Source organism: Pleurodeles waltl, chromosome 1_2, assembly GCF_031143425.1.
Source record: "Pleurodeles waltl isolate 20211129_DDA chromosome 1_2, aPleWal1.hap1.20221129, whole genome shotgun sequence".
In the NCBI taxonomy this organism is placed as follows: domain Eukaryota; kingdom Metazoa; phylum Chordata; class Amphibia; order Caudata; family Salamandridae; genus Pleurodeles; species Pleurodeles waltl.
The window spans coordinates 242736685-242761207 of NC_090437.1; the positions used below are offsets into that span (position 1 = coordinate 242736685).

General features: G+C 46.9%; 1 protein-coding gene across 1 annotated transcript in view; it reads left to right on the forward strand.

Annotated features, from left to right (window-relative positions):
- The window catches only part of LOC138253983 (tropomyosin-like), a 109543-nt gene that overhangs the window by 38260 nt on the left and 46760 nt on the right, over nucleotides 1-24523 (forward strand). Inside the window, exon 2 of the mRNA XM_069205805.1 lies at nucleotides 17075-17312. Within this exon, the coding sequence (XP_069061906.1) occupies nucleotides 17075-17312 (238 nt within the window). The remainder of the gene's footprint in view (nucleotides 1-17074; nucleotides 17313-24523) is intronic.

Here is a 24523-nt window from a genome sequence, read left to right on the forward strand (position 1 = left end):
CATTCTCATATCCTCATTATTAAAAGGAGCTTCACGGTCTGACTCAGAGAGCCGGGAATCTGAACAGGAGAATCAGTTCACGCAGCAGTAGCTTGGCTACAGTGAGACTGTCAATCCTCCTAGTCTAGTAGGCTTCCATGCAGAAAGGGATGATGAACACCTCAACTATAACATATTCAAGCGCATTACACACTGTCATTTCAATAAAGTCTTGATATATGAGATTGAGGATACCTCATGACCTCCTTACATGACTCAGTTTCACAAATGTTCTATTCCCCACATTCAATTGCTGGCATGTTACACATCTGTTGCTGAAAAAATGTTTGACCATAGATGTTAAAAGACTGTATGACAAAACAGGTCTTACATTTCCAGAAACCAAAATCTCTTCCTCTTTCTTCACACAAGCTGCTCTGACTCTCGGCTTCTGCTCACCCTCAGGTGCTTCTTCCTGCATTCTCTTGACCTCCTCCCATTTATCAGTGCTAGTTAACAATTACATTAGGGCAGTCTCGCTTTCAGATTCATTTGAGCATACTCCGTCATACTCACAGACTCCAAGAGTGAGGTAATTGTTTTCACTCTTGTGTGCTGTGCATGTTACAGCTCCTTTTTCTAGAGGCATTTGCAAGGCCTTGAACAGTTTTCTCACATAGTTCCCATTTCTGATTGGAGACTAAGAAGATGTCAGAAATCCCTCTGCGACATAACTTCCAAAAGCTGTGAATGACACCAAAGCCATACTGACTAGGAGTGTAAAAGGTAGCTTTCAATTGGTCTGAAATAGGCATAGTCTAGTAAGAGCAACCAATTCAGCCACTTGAGCAGAGGGTATATCATGCAACCAGGAGGCTTCAACTCCAAGATGCAGACAGCCTAAGAAGCTCTGAAATGTTCTCTATCATCTGTCAAGCAGCAGGGGTCCATAAACAATACATAATCAGGCTCTGTGAGGGGTTCATCTTTGATATCAGGTATTAGCTTAGTGAAAAATTCAGTCATTTCGAGGCAGTCATGCTCATCCCCCTCATCCACTTCAGTTTCAGGTAGTGGCAACAATGTAGCAGAATTTAAGGAAGAGCATGGCTTCAATGTAATATTGTCCACAGAATGTGAGGAGTAGGCCCGGGTGAAGAACGGCACTCTACTGGCAGACTTTGCAGAAGTCCGGCACTCCGCGGTACGTGAAATAGTGTAGAGTTCCTGAATTCTGCATACTTGCACAGAGCAGAGTTTATCCGTGGACAGGAGGTTTTTAGCAATCTTGTGCGAGCGCCATGATACTCTAGGGCCCAAGCCTTTGTGTTTGCTTGCATGGCCAAAACAGTCCCTCTCCTGAGTGTGAATGCACCTGGAGTATATTTTCTACTCAAGATACATCTAATTCTGGTCAAAAAGTGTTTTTTGAGTGGATTTTCTTCTCCAGTCGACTCATCAAATTATTTTTTAGATTGAAAAGCATTTTTTTTCTTTTTTTTCAAACAGGAAGGAAGTGCCCCAGAGACTCCAACTTCCTCTTCCTATCCAGCAGGCTCATATCCCAGTCACTGGGATTTCAAGGTGCAAGAATCACTGTCTTTGTCTCCTAGATGTACCTTTGGTTTAACACCTTGTTTTTGTGAACACACACAAGCAAGTTCCAAAACTATTGAACAAGGCTGTTGTTTGTTTGCATGGGCATGCACTAGTATTTCTTTGTACTTTAATTTGATCTTAAACATTTTGAGTGGTGGGTGGCCTGGATTTTAAGTATGGGCCTAGTTATTTATTTTTCATTTTATTGATTTTTCATCTTTCTTAAAGGAAACGTGTTGCACAGCTCATACCTGCCCTTTTCTACATGTGTGTAACATTTGCAATATTTTATTTTACTATGTGGCCTAGATTTCCAAAGGGCAATCTACCAGTAGGCCCAGTTCTGGTAAGTGCATGAAATAAGTATTTTAGTGATACATGTTATTAACACTTCATTTAGGGCAGGGATGGCATTGGATTAAATTAAAAGTGTTTACTATTGTTTGCATTTCATTTTTTTCACGTAAAATGTGTATATGCTGTGTGGTAATATTTGATGGCATAGGAGGATGTGTACTGTTGTTGCAAAATTTATATAGCTCAGTTAATTTTCGTGATTTGCATTGCTGAATGAATGTTAGTGTTTTCTTCAGTGTTACCACCAAGCCTCCTTATGGCGTGTGTGCCCGTGTGTGAGTGTGTGCTTGTTATCATCTACCATCTACCAGGTGCCTTTTATGGTGTTCACATGTTCTTTATTATCCGTGCCTCCTTGTTTGCAGTTATTGTTTGACCATGTGGCTGGAGGCCATTTTGTCCACCAGTGTACCTTTGCCATAGGCTTGCATGTGTTCTTTGCCATGCTGTAGGAGGCTGGCCTGGTTTGTAGTGGTACCTACACTCTGCACCAGGTCCAGTTATCCCTTATTAGTGTAGAAGAGGTGTCTAGCAGCTTAGGCTGATAGAAAAGGTAGCTTAGCAGAGCAGCTTAGGCTGAACTAGGAGACGTGTAAAGCTCCTATTATACCACTGGTGCCATATGCACAATATCATAAGAAAACACAATACACAGATATACTAAAAATAAAGGTACTTTATTTTTATGACAATATGCCAAAAGTATCTCAGTGAGTACCCTCAGTATGAGGATAGCAAATATACACAAGATATATGTACACAATACCAAAATATGCAGTAATAGCAACAGAAAACAGTGCAAACAATGTATAGTCACAATAGAATGCAATGGGGGCACGTAGGGATAGGAGCAACACAAACCATTTACTCTAGAAGTGGAATGCGAACCACGAATGGACCCCTAACCTATGTGACCTCGTAGAGGGTCGCTGGGACTGTAAGAAAACAGTGAGGGTTAGAAAAATAGCCCACCCCAAGACCCTGAAAAGTGGGTGCCAAGTGCACCTAAGTTCCCCAAAGAGCACAGAAGTCGTGATAGGGGAATTCTGCAGGAAAGACCAACACCAGCAATGCAACAACAATGGATTTCCAGATGAGAGTACCTGTGGAACAAGGGGACCAAGTCCAAAATTCACGATCAAGTCGGGAGTGGGCAGATGCCCAGGAAATGCCAGCTGTGGGTGCAAAGAAGCTGCCACTGGATGGTAGAAGCTATGGATTCTGCAAGAACAAAGAGGGCTAGAAACTTCCCCTTTGGAGGATGGATGTCCCACGTTGTGAAGAAGCTTGCAGAGGTGTTTCCGTGCAGAAATACCGCAAACAAGCCTTGCTAGCTGCAAGGGTCGTGGTTAGGGTTTTTGGATGCTGCTGTGGCCCAGGAGGGACCAGGATGTCACCAATTGCGTGAGGGGACAGAGGGGGCATCCAGCAAGACAAGAAGCCCACTCAGAAGCAAGCAGCACCCGCAGAAGTGCCGGAACAGGCACTACGAAGAAGAGTGAACTGGAGCTCACCCGAAGTCACAAAAGAAGGTCCCACGATGCCGGAGGACAACTCAGGAGGTCGTGCACTGCAGGTTAGAGTGTCGGGGACCCAGGCTTGGCTGTGCACAAAGGAAATCCTGGAAGAGTGCACAGGAGCCGGAGCAGCTGCAAATCACGCGGTACCCAGCAATGCAGTCTAGCGTGGGGAGGCAAGGACTTACCTCCACCAAACTTGGACTGAAGAGTCACTGGACTGTGGGAGGCACTTGGACAGAGTTGCTGAGTTCCAGGGACCACGCTTGTTATGCTGAGAGGGGACCCAGAGGACCAGTGATGCAGTCTTTTGGTGCCTGTGGTTGCAGGGGGACAATTCCGTCGACCCACAGGAGATTTCTTCGGAGCTTCTAGTGCAGAGAGGAGGCAGACTACCCCCACAGCATGCACCACCAGGAAAACAGTCGAGAAGGCGGCCGGATCAGCGTTACAAGGTCGCAGTAGTCGTCTTTGCTACTTTGTTGCAGTTTTGCAGGTGTCCAGAGCAGTCAGCGGTCGATTCCTTGGCAGAAGGTGAAGAGAGAGATGCAGAGGAACTCTGATGAGCTCTTGCATTCGTTATCTAAAGAATTCCCCAAAGCAGAGACCCTAAATAGCCAGATTAGGAGGAGGTTTGGCTACTTAGGAAGGAGGATAGGCTAGCAACACAGGTAAGAGCCTATCAGAAGGAGTCTCTGACGTCACCTGCTGGCCCTGGCCACTCAGAGCAGTCCAGTGTGCCAGCAGCACCTCTGTTTCCAAGATGGCAGAGGTCTGGAGCACACTGGAGGAGCTCTGGGCACCTCCCAGGGGAGGTGCAGGTCAGGGGAGTGGTCACTCCCCTTTCCTTTGTCCAGTCCTGTGCCAGAGCAGGGCTGGGGGATCCCTGAACCGGTGTAGAGTGGCTTATGCAGAGATGGGCACCATCTGTGCCCATCAAAGCATTTCCAGAGGCTGGGGGAGGCTACTCCTCCCCAGCCCTGACACCTTTTTCCAAAGGGAGAGGGTGTAACACCCTCTCTCTGAGGAAGTCCTTTGTTCTGCCTTCCTGGGCCAAGCCTGGCTGGACCCCAGGAGGGCAGAAACCTGTCTGAGGGGTTGGCAGCAGCAGCAGCTGCAGTGAAACCCCGGGAAAGGTAGTTTGGCAGTACCCGAGTCTGAGCTAGAGACTCAGGGGATCATGGAATTGTCTCCCCAATGCCATGATCTTAGACATGTTACATGGCCATGTTCAGAGTTACCATTTGTGACGCTATACATATGTCGTGACATATGTATAGTGCACGCGTGTAATGGTGTCCCCGCACTCAAAAAGTCCGGGGAATTTGCCCTGAACAATGTGGGGGCGCCTTGGCTAGTGCCAGGGTGCCCACACACTAAGGGGGTCATTCTGACCCCGGCGGTCTTAGACCGCCGGGGCCAGGGTCGGCGGGAGCACCGCCGACAGGCCGGCGGTGCCCCGCAGGGCATTCTGACCGCGGCGGTAAAGCCGCGGTCGGACCGGCAACACTGGCGGTCTCCCGCCAGTGTACCGCCGCCCTTTTGAATCCTCCAAGGCGGCGCAGCTAGCTGCGCCGCCGAGGTGATTCCGACCCCCCCTACCGCCATCCAGTTCCCGGCGGTCCGCCCGCCGGGAACCGGATGGCGGTAGGGGGGGTCGCGGGGCCCCCGTAAGAGGGCCCCTACAAGTATTTCACTGTCTGCTTGGCAGACAGTGAAATACGCGACGGGTGCAACAGCACCCGTCGCACCTTCCCACTCCGCCGGCTCGATTACGAGCCGGCATCCTCGTGGGAAGGGAGTTTTTCCCTGGGCTGGCGGGCGGTCTTTTGGCGACCGCCCGCCAGCCCAGGGAAAAACTTAGAATACCCTCCGCGGTCTTTCGACCGCGGAGCGGTATTTCGGAGGGGGGAACTCTGGCGGGCGGCCTCCGCCGCCCGTCAGGGTCAGAATGACCCCCTAAGTAACTTAGCACCCAACATTTAACAGGTAAAGGTTAGACATATAGGTGACTTATAAGTTAATTAAGTGCAGTGGTAAATGGCTGTGAAATAACGTGGACGTTATTTCACTCAGGCTGCAGTGGCAGGCCTGTGTAAGAATTGTCAGGGCTCCCTATGGGTGGCAAAAGAAATGCTTCAGCCCATAGGGATCTCCTGGAACCCCAATACCCTGGGTACCTCAGTACCATATACTAGGGAATTATAAGGGTGTTCCAGTATGCCAATGCAAATTGGTGAAATTGTTCACTAGCCTGTTAGTGACAATTTGGAAAAAAATGAGAGAGCATAACCACTGAGGTTCTGGTTAGCAGAGCCTCAGTGAGACAGTTAGTCATCACACAGGTAACACATACAGGGTACACTTATGAGCACTGGGGCCCTGGCTGGCAGGGTCCCAGTGACACATACAACTAAAACAACATATATACAGTGAAATATGGGGGTAACATGCCAGGTAAGATGGTACTTTCCTACACAACCCCCCCCAAACGAAGGACAATAAGACTAGCCATGACCTGATGAGTCTTCATTGTCTAAGTGGAAATATCTGGAGAGTCCATCTGCATTGGAGTGGGTACTCCCAGGTCTATGTTCCACTGTATAGTCCATTCCCTGTAGGGATATGGACCACCTCAACAATTTAGGGTTTTCACCATTTATTTGTTTTAGCCAAAGTAGAGGTTTGTGGTCTGTCTGAACAATGAAGTGAGTGCCAAACAGGTATGGCCTCAACTTCTTCAGTGCCCAGACCACAGCAAAGGCCTCCCTCTCTATGGCAGACCAACGCTTTTCTCTAGGGGTCAACCTCCTGCTGATAAAAGCAACAGGTTGATCCTGGCCCTCAGAATTAAGTTGTGATAAGACTGCCTCTACCCCTAATTCAGATGCATCAGTTTAGACAATGAATTTTTTGGAGTAACAGGGGCTTTTCAGGACAGGTGCAGAGCACATGGCCTGCTTCAGCTCCTCAAAAGCTTTCTGACAGTTTGCTGTCCATAATACCTTTTTAGGCATTTTCTTAGAAGTGAGGTCATTAAGAGGGGCTGCTATGGAGCCATAGTTCTTTATGAACCTCCTGTAGTACCAAGTGAGGCATAAGAAGGCTCTCACTTGAGTCTGAGTTGTAGGGGGAACCCAATCTATGATAGTTTGGATTTTCCCCTGAAGTTGTGCAATCTGTTCTCCACCTACCAGGTGTCCCAGATAAACCACTTTCCCCTGCCCTATCTGGCACTTTAAAGCCTTGATAGGGAGGCCTGCCTTTTGCAGGGCCTCCAAAACATTCCATAGGTGGACCAGGTGATCATCCCAGGTAGAGCTAAAGACAGCTATATCATCTAGATATGCTGCACTAAAAGCCTCCAATCCTTGCAGGACTGTATTCACCAACCTCTGAAAAGTGGCAGGTGCATTTTTCAACCCAATTGGCATTACTGTGAATTGGTAGTGCCCTCCAATGGTTGAAAATGCAGTTTTTGCTTTTGCATCCTCTGATAACTTGATCTGCCAATACCCTGCATTCAAATCAAAGGTGCTTAGATACTTGGCAGATACCAGTGTATCTATTAGCTCATCTGCCCTGGGTATAGGGTGAACATCAGAAAATCTCATTTCCTTCTTTCCATCTTTGGAATGAGGTTTTGGTACAAGTACCACAGGAGAGGCCCATGGACTTTCAGAGTGCTCAACCACTCCCAGTTCAAGCATTTTCTGAACCTCTTGTTTTATGCAGTCCCTGACATGGTCAGGCTGCCTATAGATCTTACTTTTGACAGGCAAGATGTCTCCAGTATCTATAGTGTGCTCACACCAAGAAGTGGTGCCTGGCACAGTAGAAAAGAGTTCAGAAAACTGACCCAGGAGATTTATGCAGTGGTCTTTCTGCTCAGCAGTAAGACAATCTGCTAGAACTACACCTTCCACTAGAGCATCTTGTTCTGTGGAAGAGAAGAGATCAGGGAGAGGGTCACTCTCTTCTTCCTGTCCTTCATCTGTTGCCATGAGCAGGGTGAGATCAGCCCTGTCATTGTAGGGTTTTAGGCGATTGACATGGAGCACCCTAAGGGGACTCCTGGCAGTGCCTAAGTCAACCAAGTAGGTGACTTCTCCCTTTTTCTCAACAATAATGTGGGGACCACTCCATTTGTCTTAGAGTGCTCTTGGGACCACAGGCTCCAAGACCCACACTTTCTGCCCTGGTTGGTACTGAATCAGAACAGCCTTCTGGTCATGCCATTCCTTTTGGAGCTCTTGGCTGGCCTGAAGGTTTTTACTGGCCTTTTTCATGTACTCAGCCATCCCAGATCTTAGGCCAAGTACATAGTCCACTATGTCTTGCTTAGGAGCTTTTAAAGGTTGTTCCCAAACCTCCTTCACAAGTGTTAGGGGACCTCTTACAGGGTGTCCAAATAGGAGTTCAAAGGGGCTGAAGCCCACTCCTTTTTGGGGTACCTCCCTGTAAGCAAAAAGGAGGCAAGGTAACAGGACATCCCATCTCCTCCGGAGTTTTTCAGGGAGTCCCATTATCATTCCTTTGAGAGTTTTATTAAACCTCTCAACCAGTCCATTTGTTTGTGGATGATAGGGTGTGGTGAACTTGTATGTCACACCACATTCCTTCCACATGGCCTTTAAGTAAGCAGACATGAAATTGCTTCCCCTGTCTGATACCACCTCTTTTGGGAAGCCCACCCTGGAAAAGATTCCCAGGAGGGCCTTTGCCACTGCAGGATCTGTAGTGGTCCTTGGAGGAATTGCTTCAGGATATCTGGTGGCATGGTCCACTACCACCAAGATAAACCTATTGGCTGAAGCAGTAGGAGGGTCAAGGGGGCAACTATGTCAACCCCTACCCTTTCAAAGGGGACCCCAACCACAGGTAGTGGAATAAGGGGAGCCTTTGGAGTGCCACCTGTTTTGCCACTGGCTTGACAGGTTTCACAGGACTTACAAAATTCCTTTGTGTCCTCTGACATTCTAGGCCAATGAAACAAGGGGACAAGCCTGTCTCAAGTTTTCATTTGCCCCAAATGTCCAGCCAAGGGAATGTCGTGGGCTAGAGTTAGGAGGAACTCTCTGTATTAATGAGGAATCACCAATCTCCTGGCAGCTCCAGGTTTTGGATCCCTTGCTTCAGTATACAAGAGGTTGTCCTCCCAGTAAACTCTGTGAGAGTCACTGACATCCCCATTTTGCTGTTTGACAGCTTGCTGTCTTAGACCCTCTAGAGTGGGACAGGTCTGCTGTGCCACACTCAGCTCCTCCCTGGCAGGCCCCCCTTCTCCCAAAAGCTCAGCAGTGTCTGCTTCCAGCTCCTCTGGTGTAGGTTCTGCACAGGGTGGAAATTCTTCTTCCTCAGAAGTTGAATCCACTGTAGAGGGAGGGATAGTAGGTAGTGATTTACCTTTACTAACACTAGCTTTAGGGAGCACTTGGTCCAATTTTCCAGGATCCAAGTCACCCTGTCTTTTTTGCTTTTTGGCCTGAGCCCTTGTCAAAGCAAAAATATGCCCTGGAATGCCCAGCATTGCTGCATGAGCCTCCAACTCCACTTCTGCCCAAGCTGATGTCTCTAAATCGTTCCCTAGTAGACAGTCTACAGGTAAATCTGAGGCAACCACAACTTTCTTTGGAACAGTAACCCCCCCCCCACAGTTGAGATTCACAACAGCCATGGGGTGGCTAAGAGTGTTGTTATGAGCATCAGTCACTTGGTACTGGTGACCAAGTAGGTGTTGTTCAGGGTGGACCAGTTTCTCTATTACCATGGTAACACTGGCACCTGTGTCCCTGTAGGCCAGAACCTCAACACCATTTATTAGGGGAAGTTGCTTGTACTTATCCATATTAAGGGGACAAGCAACCAAGGTGGCCAAATCAATGGCACCTTCAGAGACTAACACAGCATCTGTGGTCTCCCTAACCAGACCAACCCCAACTAAATTACCAAAAGTGAGCCCAGCTACTCCCTTGGTTTGGCTATTAGTAGGTTTTCTCCCACCACCACTGCTATTACTAGGGGCACTAGGTGTAGCAGTAGGGGTTGTGGTAGTGGGAGGCTTGGTGCTATTCTTTGGACAACTGGGATCAGTTGTCCAATGGCCTTTTATTTTACATAAATAGCACCATGGTTTCTTTACTTGATTAGAAGAGGATTTGGGCCCACCACCCCCACCAGAGTGTTTTTGTGGGCCTAATGAAGACTCATTTTTAGATTTGTCCCCACCCTTGTCAGAAGACTTACCATCCTTCTTCTTGCCATCCTTGTCACCCCCTGTATGAACTTTTCTGTTCACCCTTGTTCTGACCCATTTGTCTGCCTTCTTTCCCAAATCTTGGGGAGAGGTCAGATCTGAGTCCACTAGGTACTGGTCCAACAAATCAGACACACAATTATTAAGAATATGCTCTCTCAGGATTAAGTTATACAGGTTTTCATAGTCAGAAACTTTACTGCCATGTAACCACCCCTCCAAGGCCTTCACTAAATGGTCAACAAAGTCTACCCAGTCTTGTGAAGACTCCTTTTTGGTTTCTCTGAACTTGATCCTGTACTGTTCAGTGGTTAAGCCATAACCATCTAGGAGTGCATTCTTAAGAACTGTAAAATTATTGGCATCACTTTCCTTAACAGTAAGGAGCCTATCCCTACCCTTTCCACTGAAAGATAGCCATAGGATAGCAGCCCACTGCCTTTGAGGGACCCCCTGTACAACACAGGCCCTCTCAAGTGCAGCAAACCACTTGTTAATGTCATCCCCCTCCCTGTAAGGGGGAACTATCTTGTGCAGATTCCTAGAATCATGCTCTTTTACAGGATTACTATCTGTAATACTGCTGCTGCCACCATGGGGTCCAAACCCCAACCTCTGTCTTTCTTTTTCTAAGTCAAATGCTTCCCTGTCTAGATCCAGCTGTTGCTTTTTCAGCTTCAGCCTGGATTCTTCCACTCTCAATCTATTGAGTTCCCTTTCTAACACTCTGTCTTCAGGGTGGGTGGGTTGGGCATGCCTTGACACAGAGGAATGGTGTGAATGAACAGAGGGAGACCTGTCCCTAACAGATGGCACTCTAACAACCTGGCCTAAAGGAGTAACCTCTATACTATGATGAGAACTCACATCAGTACCAGCCATGCTAGGTGGCCTGCTAAGGGGCATGTTGGGAAGATTCCCTTCTAATCCTTTTACTGGGGGTGCCCCAGAATCAGAGTGTGAACCATCAGCTAATTTCTCACCAGATGTGCCAACTATGGTCTTATCCTGTTCAATGAGCATATTAACTAACAATTCTCTTGAGGGATTCTTCCCTACCCCTAAACCTCTTTCAATGCAGAGACTCCTTGCTCCTTTCCAGCTAAGGTGGTCATGAGCAGTTCTGGACAGATCCAGAGTTTGACCTGTACCAGACATGATAGAAAAGGTTTAAGGGACAGAAAAAGAAAGAAAAAGTTTTAGGACTTTTTAAAGAACAGGAAAACAAACTTTTTCAACTTTTAAGAAACTTTTTGAAAGTTTAGAGGTACTTTTCAGCACTTAGCAATAAGAGTAAGAGAAGAAAAGTAAAACTTTTTGGTTAGGTGTACATACACTGAACTTGTTTTGTATATTTTTCTCTTATGAAAAGTACAAAATGACAAAGTGGTAAGTAGTTGCAAGTACTTATCCCACCGCTGCACAACCAATGTAGGAGGCTGGCCTGGTTTGTAGTGGTACCTACACTCTGCACCAGGTCCAGTTATCCCTTATTAGTGTAGAAGAGGTGTCTAGCAGCTTAGGCTGATAGAAAAGGTAGCTTAGCAGAGCAGCTTAGGCTGAACTAGGAGACGTGTAAAGTTCCTACTATACAACTGGTGTCATATGCACAATATCATGAGAAAACACAATACACAGATATACTAAAAATAAAGGTACTTTATTTTTATGACAATATGCCAAAAGTATCTCAGTGAGTACCCTCAGTATGAGGATAGCAAATATACACAAGATCTATGTACACAATACCAAAATTATGCAGTAATAGCAATAGAAAGCAATGCAAGCAATGTACAGTCACAATAGATTGCAATGAGAGCACATAGGTATAGGGGCAACACAAACCATATACTCTAGAAGTGGAATGCGAACCACGAATGGACCCCAAACCTATGGGAGCTTGTAGAGGGTCGCTGGGACTGTAAGAAAACAGTGAGGGTTAGAAAAATAGCCCACCCCAAGACCCTGAAAAGTGGGTGCAAAGTGCACCTAAGTTCCCCAGACAGCACAGAAGTCGTGATAGAGGAATTCTGCAAGGAAGACCAACACCAGCAATGCAACAATGATGGATTTCCAGACGAGAGTACCTGTGGAACAAGGGGACCAAGTCCAAGAGTCACGATCAAGTCGGGAGTGGGCAGATGCCCAGGAAATGCCAGCTGTGGGAGCAAAGAAGCTGCCACCAGATGATAGAAGCTGTGGATTCTGCAAGAACGAAAAGGGCTAGAAACTTCCCCTTTGGAGGATGGATGTCCCACGTCGTGAAGAAGCTTGCAGAGGTGTTTCCGTGCAGAAAGACCACAAACAAGCCTTGCTAACTGCAAGGGTCGCGGTTAGGGTTTTTGCATGCTGCTGTGGCCCAGGAGGGACCAGGATGTCACCAATTGCGTGAGGGGACAGAGAGGGCATCCAGCAAGACAAGGAGCCCACTCAGAAGCAAGCAGCTCCCGCAGAAGTGCCGGAACAGGCACTACGAAGAAGAGTGAACCGAAGCTCACCCGACATCACAAAAGAAGGTCCCACGACGCTGGAGGACAACTCAGGAGGTCATGCACTGCAGGTTACAGTGTCGGGGACCCAGGCCTGGCTGTGCACAAAGGAAATCCTGGAAGAGTGCACAGGAGCCGGAGCAGCTGCAAATCCCGCGGTACCCAGCAATGCAGTCTAGCGTGTGGAGACAAGGACTTACCTCCACCAAACTTGGACTGAAGAGTCACTGGACTGTGGGAGTCACTTGGACAGAGTTGCTGAGTTCCAGGGACCACGCTTGTCGTGCTGAGAGGGGACCCAGAGGACCGGTGATGCTGTCTTTTGGTGCCTGCGGTTGCAGGGGGACGATTCCGTCGACCCACAGGAGATTTCTTTGGAGCTTCTAGTGCAGAGAGGAGGCAGACTACCCCCACAGCATGCACCACCAGGAAAACAGTTGAGAAGGTGGCCGGATCAGCGTTACAAGGTCGCAGTAGTCGTCTTTGCTACTTTGTTGCAGTTTTGCAGGCGTCCAGAGCGGTCAGCGGTCGATTCCTTGGCAGAAGGTGAAGAGAGAGATTCAGAGGAACTCTGATGAGCTCTTGCATTCGTTATCTAAAGAATTCCCCAAAGCAGAGACCCTAAGTAGCCAGAAAAGGAGGTTTGGCTACTTAGGAAGGAGGATAGGCTAGCAACACAGGTATGAGCCTATCAGAAGGAGTCTCTGACGTCACCTGCTGGCCCTGGCCACTCAGAGCAGTCCAGTGTGCCAGCAGCACCTCTGTTTCCAAGATGGCAGAGGTCTGGAGCACACTGGAGGAGCTCTGGGCACCTCCCAGGGGAGGTGCAGGTCAGGGGAGTGGTCACTCCCCTTTCCTTTGTCCAGTTTCGCGCCAGAGCAGGGCTGGGGGATCCCTGAACCGGTGTAGACTGGCTTATGCAGAGATGGGCACCATCTGTGCCCATCAAAGCATTTCCAGAGGCTGGGGGAGGCTACTCCTCCCCAGCCCTGACACCTTTTTCCAAAGGGAGAGGGTGTAACACCCTCTCTCTGAGGAAGTCCTTTGTTCTGCCATCCTGGGCCAAGCCTGGCTGGACCCCAGGAGGGCAGAAACCTGTCTGAGGGGTTGGCAGCAGCAGCAGCTGCAGTGAAACCCCGGGAAAGGTAGTTTGGCAGTACCCGTGTCTGAGCTAGAGACTCGGGGGATCATGGAATTGTCTCCCCAATGCCAGAATGGCATTGGGGTGACAATTCCATGATCTTAGACATGTTACATGGCCATGTTTGGAGTTACCATTGTGACGCTATACATATGTCGTGACATATGTATAGTGCACGCGTGTAATGGTGTCCCCGCACTCACAAAGTCTGGGGAATTTGCCCTGAACAATGTGGGGGCACCTTGGCTAGTGCCAGGGTGCCCACACTCTAAGTAACTTAGCACCCAACCTTTACCAGGTAAAGGTTAGACATATAGGTGACTTATAAGTTACTTAAGTGCAGTGGTAAATGGCTGTGAAATAACGTGGACGTTATTTCACTCAGGCTGCAGTGGCAGGCCTGTGTATGAATTGTCAGGGCTCCCTATGGGTGGCAAAAGAAATGCTGCAGCCCATAGGGATCTCCTGGAACCCCAATACCCTGGGTACCTCAGTACCATATACTAGGGAATTATAAGGGTGTTCCAGTATGCCAATGTAAATTGGTGAAATTGGTCACTAGCCTGTTAGTGACAATTTGGAAAGAAATGAGAGAGCATAACCACTGAGGTTCTGGTTAGCAGAGCCTCAGTGAGACAATTAGTCATCACACAGGTAACACATACAGGGCACACTTATGAGCACTGGGGCCCTGGCTGGCAGGGTCCCAGTGACACATTCAACTAAAACAACATATATACAGTGAAATATGGGGGTAACATGCCAGGCAAGATTGTACTTTCCTACACATGCCTCATTACTCCTTGTTGTTGTTTTACCATGTGGTTAGCAGGCATTGTGTGCATCCAGAAAGTTTGTCTTTATCATAGGCTTGAATGGGTTTGTCTTTGTTCCCCATGCCACCTTGCTCCTTCTTGTGGTTTGAACATGTTGCTGGTGGTCATTTTGTCCATCCAGCCAGTGTCCATTTGCATAAGCTTGCATGTGTTTTTGTTTGCTATGTCTCCTTGCTCCTTATTGTTGTTATACCATGTGGCTGGCAGTCATTTTGTGCATCCAATCATTTTTTCCATATAGCCAGTATGTCTTTGCCACTGTGTAAATGCTGTATAGTAAAATTGATGGCATAGGAGGATGTGTACTGTGTGAAAGTTTTACAACTCAGTTAATCTACATGTTTTGCATTGCCGAATTAATGTAAGTGCTTTCTTCACTGTGTCCACTATTGCTCCTTATGGCCAGTGTGTGTGTTTGTCATTGTCGACCATTTGTCTTTGTTCTCAATGCCGTGTTGCCAGGAGACATTTTGTGCAGTCTATGTTCAAAGGCCTGCATGTGTTCTTTGTTTGTCATACCTCCTTGCTCCTTGTTGTTGCTTTACCATGTGGCTGGTGGCCATTTTGTGCATTCAGCCAGTGTGTCTTTGCCATAGGCTTGCATGTGTTCTTCTTTGATCCCCATGCCTCCTTGCACCTTGCTGTTGTTGTTAGGCCATGTGGCTGGTGGCGATTTTTGTCCATTCAGCCAGTGTCCCTTTGCCATAGGCTTGTATGTGTTCTTTGTTTGCCATGCCTCTTTGCCACTTATGGTTGTTTTACGATGTGGCTGGCAGTCATTTTGTGCATCCAGCCAGTGTGTCTTTGCCATATACTTGCATGGGTTCTTCTTTGTTCCCTATGCCTCTTGAGCCTTGTTGTTTGACCATGTAGATAGTGGTCATTTTATTCATCTAGCAAGTGCCCCCTGCCTCAGGCTTGAATGTGTTGTTTGTTTGTCATGCCTCCTTGTTGTTGTTTTATCATGTGGCTGGCAGCTATTGTGTGCATCCAGCCATTTTGTCCATCGAGCCAGTGTATCTTTGCCACAGGCTTACATACAAGCATTGTTAATTATTGATCATTTGTTTTTTTAAGTTTATATTTCATGTTTTTATTTTAATTTTCTATTTTTTTTATTTTTAAGTAGATTTTTTATTTCATTTTTTAATTTTTTTATTTCATTTTTTAGTTCTTGTTTTTTATTTTAATTTAAATGTTAGTTTTTTCAATTTTTTTGATCTTTTTTAATTTTAATTTTTTGTTTCATTGTGTTTAATTCTGTATTTTCACTTGATCCATCCATCCATCCACATCCATTTCTCCGTCCATCAAAGGCGCACACCAGCACTACAGCATTTGGGATTCTTTCAGTGCATAATAATTCTCTCCTGGACACCGTGGCTGCTCTGCACTGTAAAAAAATCAGCAGCACAATTTATTTTTTAAATGATTATTCCATTTCCCTTGGACCACCTTGCTGCCATAAGGTCTTTAAGGATTATTCCATTTACCTATGCACTTCTTTCTGACTACCACAGGTGTTCAATTGAAAACAAATGTAGGTAAAGCAATGAGCTATATCTGCATATTGTACTTCCATGATTTGAAATGAAATTTAATTGTGTGGTGGTGCGGTGTGACTTTACAATGTTTGATTCAATTGGTATTTATATATAAGTAAACAGCCCCACTAATACTGCATTTGTCTGTACTCAACCTGCAACATTGCCACAGTTTACTAACTGCGTGTTTTTCGTGCTTGGTTGCTTTTAGGTGCAAGAGGTGCAAGAGACATTACGTCACCCACAGTACTGCCAAAGACAAGGCCTGTACAGTTTAGTCCTCAAATCTCTTCCTCTTGTGCAGCTTAGTGCCACTGCCAACTGAGAGCTTTAATATGGCCCCAAAGAAAGTTGCTCCCAAAAAAGTAGTGAGTGAGAAGAAGCAGCAGCACCACTGGTGGAAAGTAGAAGCAGCTTTCCACCAGTGATGTGCCGACCGGAACCTTTTTCGAGAGATGTGTCCCTGCCACACCGGCCTCCGGGGAGGAACCTGGGAGCAGTACTCCCACATCTACAGCACCACCCCAACCTAAGCCCCAGACTATGGGGGTCAACCGCGGCCGGCGGGAGCCGCCAGAATACCGCTGCGCGGTCACAAGACCGCCGCGGGTATTCTGGGTTTCCCGCTGGGCTGGCGGGCGACCGCCAGAAGGCCGCCCGCCAGCCCAGCGGGAAACACCCTTCCACAAGGATGCCAGCTCCGAATGGAGCCGGCGGAGTGGAAGGGGCGCGACGGGTGCAGTTGCACCCGTCGCAATTTTCAGTGTCTGCATGGCAGACACTGAAAATCATGGTGGGGCCCTGTTACGGGGGCCCCTGCAGTGCCCATGCCATTGGCATGGGCACTGCAGGGGCCCCCAGGGGCCCCACGACACCCCATACCGCCATCCTGTTCCTGGCGGCCGTAACCGCCAGGAACAGGATGGCGGTATGGGGGTCGGAATCCCCATGGCGGCGAAGCAAGCTGCGCCGCCATGGAGGATTCCCCAGGGCAGCGGAAAACCGGCGGTACACCGCCGGTATTCCGTTTCTGACCGCGGCTGTACCGCCGTGGTCAGAATGCCCTTGGGAGCACCGTCAGCCTGTTGGCAGTGCTCCCGCGGTCCCCGGACCTGGCGGTCCATGACCGCCAGGGTCAGAATGACCGCCTATGTCTGTCAGTGAGGCAGCCACTGCAATCATAGTGACACTGACAAGCAGTGACATTGAATTGGATTTGTCCCTTTTGCAAAATAGTACCCAATCATTTCAAGAAACAGAGCAAAGTGGACAGCAGCTGCAACCAGCAATAGTAGATCTTCCTGAAGTTAAAGTGAGCGGTTGAGCTTCCTGCTGAGCAAGAATCTCCTCTTTTAGAATCAATGACTCCCAGATCTCCAGCAAGAAAAAGAAAGGGTACCACTCCGCCATCTTTTCGAAGCGCCACTTCTGATGACGATGATAGGGACATGGAGCGAACACCGGCAGAGTCAGAGAGATACCAGGAGAGGGAAGGGAAAAGAAAAGTTCCAGAAAGCCTTAAAATCATGGAAGGGGATGATGGTGAGGCGGAGGATAATTTTGAGCCAGTCATTGTGGAAGCTGGCACAAAGAAGTCAGACATTACTATCCAACCTACTTCCAGGGGTATGGCACAGGAAGCTTACCTTGCTTCTGTTTATCCTTCTCCTTTACTATATAATAAAGTTACTACTTTTCAATACAGAAGCCTTCTCCTAGCTCTCTCCTGCATGAACAAAACTTGGTGAAAGCTCAACCCTCCAGCTTTCCTACCTGAAAGGTTCATACTAGGCCCCCAACAGTGACAGACATTCCAAGTATAATGGAGATGTAACACCCACTTTGGCAATGCCGTATCAATTTCCTTTTAACAATCATCATTTTTAGATCTGGTTGGGTTAACTTTAATCCTCCATTATTTGTGTTTTTCAAACCTAGAAGACATTACATTTAGAGATATACTATCCTATGTCTCTCTGGGGCAGAAGGACTGTTTGCAACTCATTTATCTGAACTGTGTCATACGTATCCCTTTATTGTTTCCTTCCACAGCAGATTGATGATGGTGTGCTACTCAGTGCCCTAATGATTATTATTGTTGTTGTTTCTTTTGTGTAGTGTTTGTTTTTGTCACACCTTTCCCCAAATCCCCTGTCCCATCCATTCATCAAGTCCCTGTGTGATTTATTGAGATGTGACTTCATTAATTTTACATCACAAATGGATCACACACTTGCTGAGGCAGATGTGATGAAAGTGACAGCAACTCACTGCATGAACTATTAACTGAGCAATATTGTACACTGGCCCCATTAATATCATCATTAAGGCTTTGTATTGTATAAATGCTTAACCTTGTCCATCCACTACTGACTCTGAGCCCAAATCTCCTAACGCGAGGATTTCATTTCCTAAGTTAATTTTTTTTAAACTAGCTAACCATTGCTCAGAAGAAGTTGGTATTGCTAGTTTTTATTATCATATCAGGTCTTCTTTGTTGTGTGTCAAATACTGTCATTGTGATAGTCCGGTCTTAGTCTTCCGAAAGTTATGATATATGACCCACTAACTCTCTGTTTTCTTTTAATCTAGTTGACAGTGATGCATAACACTTTGATTAATCCTGCAGTTGGAGTTTGCATAGGTTGGAGTGGTAACATGTCTCCCCTGTTAGCACCCTACCTTGCTACTGCTCTACCAGCCCCTTAAAATACCACCTTGGTAAGAAACCTGCAGTAAGAAGACTCGGGTATTATTAGCACTCGCTTCATCTATTCAGGTAAGAGAGGAACTATTGATTGAAGTGAACCTGTTTAGGTAGTGATTAACTTCTACTGAAGGAGATGTTGTTTATGAGTATCTAGGTTTTTGCAGGCAAAAGAGGCAATGGTAATCATCCCCTAGTGGTAAATATAGTTACAGAGGGGTATAAGTTAATGACATACACTTTTTTAAATTAAAAAAACTGGCGACACCAAAACACAGCAGTGCAAACTAAAATACCAAAATAAACATTTGAGGCATAAATCAAGTGAATTCTACTATGTCCTTTAATTCTTACAAATAGAACACACATCCATTCTACCCACACAGGCCCACCCCTCTCCGCAAACAAATGGCCCCATCCTCAAAAGTCTGCAACAAAAGATCACAATGACAGTCTAAAGTCCAAAACCTGGTCCCAACTTTCTTCCCACCCTCTCTACTAAGAACAAGTCTCTCCCACTAAAAACTCAAAACTAAAAAAGGCCTCAGAAGAGGGCACTGTTGATGTCGGTCCAGAGCTGATATAGGCTCCGCTTGATCCTATCCTGTTGGTTCTTCACCTGCCTCTCCAGGTGGTCAAACCGCTGCAGGATAGGCTGCACAAATGTTCTCTGCTTGTCAGCTCAGGGATTGGCAGCAGCAGTTTATGACAGCCCCGGTGATGGAATGGCCGGGAGGCTTGGGCCAGCTTGCTGAAATGGGACCTGGGTCAGAGGCCTCTTGGTCCAATAGGGCCACCAGCTGCCGGTATTCAGCCAGGATGTCTCTAGCCTCTGCTGCTGGAGATGGGCCGTTATCTCCTACCTGGTAGGTGGTGCTGGTGGACCAGCAGGAATAACTATAATGAAAAAAACAAGAAGAAAAAAGACAGATTGTAAACAGTGCTCCGTGCAAACACATGTTTAAAATTCTGTAATGGGTGGCACAGTAGCAGCACATTGCTGGTCCCCTAGGGCCATTGGAATTTGTGATTATGATATGAGAGTCTCAAGGCCAATTTTATTTTTTACCCACACATGTCTCATGTAAAAAGCACTGACTGCCCGCAGAAAGGAATTAACACAGAATAACACAAGTGATTTTTGTTTTCTTTTAAAGGCTTTTCGAGTAACAAAACAGACACTTTGGGGGGAAAATAAAAATAATTTACCCCTCATTTGTGCAAAAGGCATTATGCACTATGGAGTACAAGTTGTTGTGCTGCTAAACTAATGGAAGCATGCTTGCCAGCGCTTTAAGCAGTACTTAATTTGTGTTTGTTGTTTCCGGTGCTGATCACTGGCACTTATTGTTGAGGGCCGGCTCTTATTCTTCGTCCCAAGCATTTGCTGTGGGCAAAAGACACATATGGGAAAGACAGAGGAAGAGAAAAACGAAAAAGCGTGACAATGGGAGAGAGCAGAAAGCTGCAAAAGTGAGCTGAAGTGGCAAGAGGGGGCTTTAAATTGAATGAAGTGGCCCAAAATGGCTTCAGGATTACGATGCCTCAGTATTCCATGCTCCCACATTTAATTGCAGCAGCCGCATGTTTAAGAGGAGCGCTTTGAGCACCGGCACCTTGTTATTTACAAATTAAGCACTGGCTTTAAGTACTTTGCTAATGTCTGCAGCTGGGGTGGCTGTAATTGATAATTATCTATCTTTAGTTCCAATGGCCATGCTCTTCCCCAAATGCCTTTCGCTTTCTAATCTAACTCCAAAGAAGCAAATGAAGAATAAATACACGTCATGTATAAAATGTGGCTATTATTATCCTATCTGCCATAAGTAGACAGTGGCGAAAACTGAGCACCTCACTATTGGGAAAGGAATGAGCTACATAGATTGTATTTGGCAGGGGGATCATGATGACGAGTCACACCAACACACTTGTAGCTAGTGAGTATAATAGTAATTGTCAATAATCAAGTAATGTGACTTAAAACTGCCTATCCCTGCTGCTGCTTCTCCCTTTCCAACTGAAACTCCTCCTGCAGCGGCACTTGAGCCAGTGTGGCCAGTGTGGCTGGAAAAAATTGTTATACATTTCGTAGGCGCCAGAAAGGCATCCCCTTATTTTTTTTTATTAAAAAAAAATACAATTGCAATACATCACTACAGTTTGTACAGAAGTATCTTCTATCAAAAATATTACTCTGAGCATTTTGTTTGTTACAATGTGAGAAAAGCCAGGTAGTCAAGCAAACTAAAAACTATTCATACTGGAGGGGCAGAGCTATATTCTAGGATGATGATTACTCTGAATCATTGAAGCACAATGAAGCGGTGGAATAATAATGGTCAATGAAAAGACAGATGGTACGGGTTGGCACATGCAATGGGATCTCAAACTTTCCAGCCATGCTGCACTGTCATGTGAATGAAGCTGCTTGTATACTGTGTAAATTAACTACACAGCACAATATTTGAATGGGGGTGGTCTCCGGCCATGGTCACTCTCTCATTCACTGTTAGATCATGAGCAAGTAATGAAAGCCTTCTCAACAAACGTATATGGTGAATACTATTTATAATACTAGTTTACTTGGGCCTGCAATCTTCACAATAGACAGTAGTGCACCAAAAATCTGTTTTAAGTCTTACAGTACCACAAGATATATAGGGGAGAGGGAAAGATTACCAACAAGGCAGAAGAAATCTACAGAGTAGTACAAACGGGAAAAAGTCTGCTACCAATAAAATAAAACACCTACCAGGTTGAGCTCCCCATCGAGGATATCCACTCAGCGGTGAGCCAACTGCTGGGTGGTGCATTGCACAGCCTCCTCTAATGCAGCCAATGCTCCTGTAGGAGGTACCCACTGCCAGGCCTGCTGCCTGCATGGAGAGCAGGCAGCGATGCACGAACAAAACTGTACTGCCACCTCCACCTCACAAAAAATAGCCCAGGCTGAACACCATGGTGGGGCTGCTGTCTGCTGGGTAAGCAACACCTATTGGCTGTTCACGAGGACCTGGCATCGCTGCTTCCCTGTTCGCTGCCCTGCTCTGCCATGGCACTGGGTGGGGCAAAGAAAAGAAACAGGAGAAGGAATGAAGAAACAACGAAATAAAGAAGTAAAGTGGAAAAAAAATAAAGTCACAAAAAAAATGAAAGAAAACTGAAAAGACGTAAAAATATACAGACACAAAAACATACCAATACAATAAATAAAACTAAGGAGTAGACTAATTAGGAGGATGGAGGATTGAAAAGATAAGAAAGGGATTCTAAAAGTATCAAAAAACAGGCCCAGCACCGCCATTTGCTTGTGATTTTGAATGCAAGGATATACTCCGCTTTGCGTTTGACCTAAAGCTCAACGTTGCCGGCGTGACAGGGAAACTCCGCCCACCCACAGAATTCCTTGTAGCACGGAAGAGTTTTTTGACTTCTTCAGAGAGTTCCACGTTGTGCAACTCTGAGAACTCTCCCCAGGCCTAGTAAGGAGCACTTTTAACAAGTGTGGACCATCATTGTGAGATGGTAGCCCATAACTATGCACTCACTCTGATGTATACTAGGCACCCCATCAACCACCCCACACAGCACCATTGCACACAACACACACCACCACCCACAACCCAACCACTATGTAACGTCAAAACCACCCATGCTAGTCATACATTGAGCTGAGGGTCATGGTCGATGAAATCCTCAGGGTAGAGCCACAAATGTTTGGTGCACAGGTCCAGCAAACGTCCATTGCCAGGAAAATTGAGTTATGGCAGATGATTGTCAAAAGAGTCAACTCAGTGGGTAACCATCCACGCACAAGGGAGGACATCAGGAAGAGATGGAACAACCTTTGATGGAAGGTGTGTTCCATGGAATCACAACACCAGATAGCTGTTCACAAGACTGGCGGTGCCCCCCTCCCCGAGTTTGCATTGTGGGAGGAGAAGGTCTTGGCAATAATGCATCTTGAGTGCCTGACTGGAATATTGGGAGAACTGGAGTCTGGTTAGAAGCCATCATTCTCCTGCCACTAAGTACATATGCCCAGCAAACCCCTCACCACCCTATCACTCCCCAAATCACCCCATCTACCACTCCCCCTCACACCAAATCACCTAATACCCTTCCCCTGCAGGCCACACCATCACCCTGCTAAAATGCCCAAACAGTCTCATCCAAGTGCACGGATAGCACTGCCATGAACAATCACTACAACTCCCATAAAGCACCTTTTCTACCACATCAAAACCTGCTAACATCACTGCACACTACAACTCCTGCATATACAACCACTACACCCCCCACACCAACTGGATGCTTATAATGAGGACCAACAAATGGCAATGACAGCAATTCAATCCCCATGCCCCAACATTCAATATAACGTGTCATCTCGCTCACAATCCCCTATCCGCAAACAATGCCTGCAGTGCTGCATTTGTCATTGCCGTAACTGAAAATCAAGTTAAGCCACTGGATGCATCAGACAAGCAGGCAAGCAATAACAACGTCACTAGGTAATATTCTACCACTCCTTTCTCAGGTACCCTAGCCATTGGCCCGATGCAGACGATGCCAGACTGCCAGCCATCCCCAGGATGAAGGCCCCAGTGAAAAGAATGCCTCAGGATGCCTCCACAGTGACGACTTACCTGGCCCATTGGGCACATCTGGTCAGTCCACCACTCCCAGTCTCACCCTGCCTACTTTAACCCCCCCCCCCATTGTGGCAATTACAGCCCAGACAACCCTCATCCCCAAACCTGTGTCACAAGGACTGGTCAATCAGTTGTGTGCCCCATAGTACAGGGACCAGAGTCTGACCCACAGACACAAGACAATGAAGGTCCTGGTGATGCTGGGAGTGGTCACGCCATGCCTGTGGCATGAAAGGGCACCTATGGGCCAGAGGATGGGGCAGCCAAGGCCAAGGGACCCTACTGACCAGGAGGCCATCTCCCTAGTCCTGGGAGCATACAAGCAATCCCAGGACAAGATGGGCCACATTTTTTAAATCTTGGGGGAAAACTAAAGGCTGCAGAGGGAATACCATCAGGAGGCCATGCAGCAGTGGCAGGCACTCAATGCCTCCATGGCCACTCTTGCAGGGGTGTGCAGGTGCCTCCCCAACATCCTGCATTCCACCTCCACCCACCAGAAGGCCCCTTCCACTAGCATCTCCTTATCGGAGCTATCTACGTCAGTGGCAGCCAGTGGACTGGAAGCCCAGCCAGGGGACCCACAGGACACTGACACCCCTCCTTCTATAGCTGAGGAACCCGTCCACAAACGTGGTCATCCATCCAGGCATCCAGCTGGTGCAGAAGCCAAGATTAATACCACTATCAGGGAGTGAACCTCTCCTGAACATATTCCCTTGTGTGACACTGACACACCCTCTTGACTCTACAATGTCAACTCTCACCTTTTCTGATGGTCCCTGGGCACTGGACCTGTTCTACCTACAGCTAGGCCATCTAGTCTGATGAAAAGATCCACTATGACCCCACTCAGCAACTGTAGGACAATATTTGCACAATAAACTCTGTAGAGCATAGCATATGCATTTGTGTCTTTAATGTATGATGTGGAAATGTGAGCAAAATGAAATGTTATGTGACGTAACACCCGTCAACCTTCAACCAGTGCAAATCACACTAGACGGAGGCATCCACCTCAGGGAGTGTAGTACACCAGAGATGTCACATTATACTTCTTAAGAATAGTCAAAGGTCTAGCCACACACCAGAGTAGATCCAGTAATTCAATCTGCAAAAAGGACAACTCAGGGGAATAAATCAGAATGTGAGCCATGGTGCTACCCTATGCACACATGCAGTAATTTATAGCAGTACCCCTTGTGCTCTTCCAAGGAAACAGGGCACAGCACATTACACCTCAACATCAAGAAACCCAAGAATGGCATAACCAAAATCCTGTAGCTGAAACCTGGAATGGGTTGAACACAACACCTCCAACAGTTAGCAGACCGAAGTTGCTATGAAAGGCTCAGGCAAAAGTTCGGATACGAAAGGAAACACTGTATAGAACCCATAGCTTGACTCACATCTGGACAGGGGATTACATGACACATAGCACAC